Below are 3,953 nucleotides of genomic sequence, written 5' to 3' on the forward strand. Positions count from 1 at the left end.
GTGTGTATCGCTTCAGATTAGCGATATGTTGACTTCCGTGGCTGGCCCCAGTGTGGGGATCTTTTATCTCGTAGACTACTGGCGAGATAATCTTAGCGATCTCGTAAGGTCCTGACCACTTAGGTGCCAATTTAGCGCTGAAGCGTCGGCTAGAAGAAGAAATAGGGTGAGCTTTTAAGACAACTAATGAACCAACCTTGAATGTATCTGGCCGCCTTCTTAAATTGTAAGTCCTTCTCTGTTTTTGTTGCGCAGTTCGCACGTTGTCTCGGGCTTGTTTTCTTATCTGTTGCAATTTTGCCCATTTTTCTCTAATAGTCGTAGGGCGACTTGGATAAGACGTCAGGCGGTCCCACGGGAGTGCAATCTCTCTCCCGAGATGTAGTTTAGCTGGCGTATACTTTGTCGAATCCTGTCCTGAAGTTCGTAATGCCAGCGCTAATTCTGATATATGGGTGTCCCATTCTTTATGGTTTCTTTCGATGTATGCCGCAATCATCCTACCCAAGGTGCGGTTCCCTCTTTTTGTAAAATTCGACTGAGGATGATATGGCGTCGTCAGAATATGCTTAATTCCGGTGCGGTCACAAACTTCCGCTAGGAGGTGAGAAATGAATTGTGTACATAAGCATCATTCGCATAATGTCATAATTTTAACATTGTAAAATAACTTGGTGTACATAACGTAACGTTTTCTAACTAATTGCTGTTCGTTCGTCTACCAATTATCTTTTTGGATTACAAAGACGCTACACACTGCATGTTTCATACAGATACAGCTATGCCACAAACATTGTTTTTCTTTTTGGGCTACAATTTGAAAAAATTGTAAACCTATAAATTTTCACTTGTCTGTCCATCTTTCCTTAATCTCAGAATGGAGTTAAAGGAAATCCAACTCCAGATATGGACACCTTAGGCTGCAGGCCTCGATTAACTATATACTAACTTCCGATGCAAACTAGAAGTCACATTATTTGAATTCAAAACTTTTCCCCTGAAAGCAGTTAATAGGTGACTTGCACAACTCTATTGTTAAAGGAAAAGTATGATGTACAGAGGCAAGACACTACACTGCTAATTTGAGGTGAAGAGAATATATTCCAAATTAAATAAATGAAAAATGATTGTCACAATGCCAGACTGCAATTTTTTTAATGTCACAATAAATATTTGCTTGTACAATAAGACCCTGCTTAATGCGGGGATATGTTCTTAGATGACAAAGCACTAAATGAAACAGCATTAAACAAGGTCATTTTAACAGAGTAAATAGGGAAAGGGAAACACGTGACCAAAAATAAACCAATTTTAAGTTATTTTTATATTAATTTGTATAATAATAATATGATAAATAAGCACAAGCATATGCATACAGAAATGTAAAGTTCATTTTTTGTGATGAAGGTCCTGACTTTTCTGAAATTATTGTTCTTTTGCAATAAAGTCTTGTAATTAAATTATTGTTCTTTTGCAATTTCATTTGTTGCTTTTTTCTTTCCTTAAGCAAATGTCAGTATCAGATGATTGCATCCAAAACACCTTGTTTTGCTTTTGCATTCTTTTCAAAATCTGGATCATTCGCTACAATTTGAATAACAATTTCGGTTATCGTTATCAAACTTCTAAGGAAATCTGAAGAGAAATTCTTTGCATTATTAATTTTTTGGAATCACTATTTTCCAGTTCTACACGAATTCCTTGTTCTGCCAGTTTTTGAAGGTTGTTGTTGGTAAGGTTCTCACCAGAAACCTGCAGTAACTCCTCAATATCTTGCTTGTTTACATCTAGTCCTGCTGTATCGATTAGGTTGACAATTTGGTCAACCTAACAATAGTGATAGGCTGTTTGTGTTGAGAATTCTTGCATACCTTTAGCCATAACTTCTTCTACACTTTGTTCGTGTATTTATCAGTTAATTCTTGCCAAGCGAAGTCAATATTGCGTATGGCATCTATGATATATTTTTTCCAAAATTGCAGAATTTAAGGAAAGTACAGCACTATGACAAATTGCCACCTTTTGCTGATTGGTTCATGTTCAGGAATAATCATATCACATACAAATCAATGAAATGCTGTCATAATTTGAATCAGCATAAATTTTGAGTAGTAGTTGTTGTTTTTTTTTTAGTCTTCAGGCAGACTTCATTATATCGAGGCAGTGTTAAGCGGAGTCTTACTGTATTTATAAGATGATATATTTTTCAAATAACTTTTCAGCCATTGTAAATATTAAACAACAATAGTGTTGTCAGGTGGATGGCTCATTGGATCTGATTATTACGTGTAAGTGTGGATATAAGGGCTGTGGTATAACTGATTATAATGTTAGGGCTTATGCATAATGTCTTTCAATGTAAAAACATGAAAATAATTGTTTGTAATTAATAAATTGCTTATATGTTAAATTGTTTTTAAAACAGTGGCAGTTGATTTACTTCCAATAAATAGTTGTTGGCTAGCTGACCATTCACCAATAAATTTTTATAAAATTATTCTGTTAATTTTAAAATGCTTTTTACATTTAATTAACAGATTTTTTTTTCAAATCCAAGAGTCACTACTCATTAAGAACATTATTTACAGGTAACCCCTGTATAACACGGCACTTCTATAGCACGGATTCACTCTAACACGGTTCGATAATTGGNACCTGTTCAAGCTATACTGCCCAGGAACATCAGACATCTTCTGCCCACTCTACCTTTGCTATTATACTCTCATCTTTCGAAAATAAAAGCCGATGCGAAACTTAACGAACCAGCCCAACAGTCTCGCGAATACTATAAAAAATTTCTTTGTCAGAAAAATAAAAGACTGGAATTACAAAGGAGAGTTTCAAAGTTTAGAGGAATACTATCAGATCAGTATATACCGGGTTAAATGTCGATGTCGACATCTCCTGTGCTCCAAAAGGTTTCAAATTGTTACCTGAAGACAAGAGAAAATCAATTGGTATTCATTATTTTCCGTTGCTTCTTTTTATGTTTTTTCAGTGAAGTGTTCATTATCTGAACATGTGTTTGTTGTTAAACAAAAATCTTTTGCGAAAGTGTTTATCTGATTTGTTCGTTAACAGATCACCCACTGTATATGCAATTAGACCTTTAGCACTTTTTAGCAAAACAAAAGAAACGAGTGTGTATTTTTCTCCATATATTTTATTTCTTTGAAATTTTTTTAAGTATGAAAATTAAATTTCTAGGAAAACTTATAGAACTAATGTTGTTCACCATTAAAAATTGCAAATAAAAATGTTTCAAGCCTAGAACCCATATTTTAAAGTTACAAACCACTGCATGTCGTATGATCCTGTATGGTGATTGCATCAGCTAACGTTCAGAATGCGTTATGGCTTTTCTTAATCATCACAATGGTCAAATATTATGAAAGCCACAACACGAATTTTGCTTCGTGATTATTTTTGAGTTAGCCACAATGCGTTGCGGCTGCTTTTACAACTGCCATGACATGAATTTCACTTCGTGGCCGTATTTACAAATCCACGATGCGAATTTTGCTTTGTGGTCGTTCTTTTCGCTCAATTAGCAATTTCTGTCTTTGAGTTTAACATATATAATGTTCAGGGTGTATGTTTTTGTTATTGGGGAGGAAGAATTCTCTGTCTTACAGACAAATCTTATTGTATTAGTTAAAAATAATAATTTATCTAAATATATGAAATTGCTTGTCCTGACTGACTGACTCACTCATTCACTCACTGATTCATCATCGCCCAGAGTAAACCACTTAACCTAAAGAGGTGAAATTTGGTACGGTTAGGGTACATCATGGAAACACACACTAAGAAGGGATTTTTCGAAATTCCCTGCGGGGGGAGAGCATTAAGGCTTAACTGGAATAATGGCTTCTACTGTACTATTTTAGATGCGTTTTTTTTGTTTTTATCTGTTTTAGTAGGGTATGCCATGGCAATTCACACTAAGAAGG

The 3,953-nt window shown here is 34.9% G+C and overlaps 1 protein-coding gene across 1 annotated transcript; it reads right to left on the reverse strand.

Annotated features, from left to right (window-relative positions):
* Positions 1–4: 4 nt before the first annotated feature.
* Positions 5–1,022, reverse strand: LOC111637595 (the record flags this gene model as incomplete). The annotated part of the gene is made up of 1 exon (XM_023383117.1): positions 5–1,022. A coding segment is annotated over exon 1 (495 nt), but the record flags the coding sequence as incomplete, so codon positions are not given.
* Positions 1,023–3,953: the final 2,931 nt, after the last annotated feature.

Source organism: Centruroides sculpturatus, unplaced genomic scaffold (assembly GCF_000671375.1).
Source record: "Centruroides sculpturatus isolate CEXI.00-Female unplaced genomic scaffold, Cexi_2.0 scaffold979, whole genome shotgun sequence".
NCBI lineage: Eukaryota > Metazoa > Arthropoda > Arachnida > Scorpiones > Buthidae > Centruroides > Centruroides sculpturatus.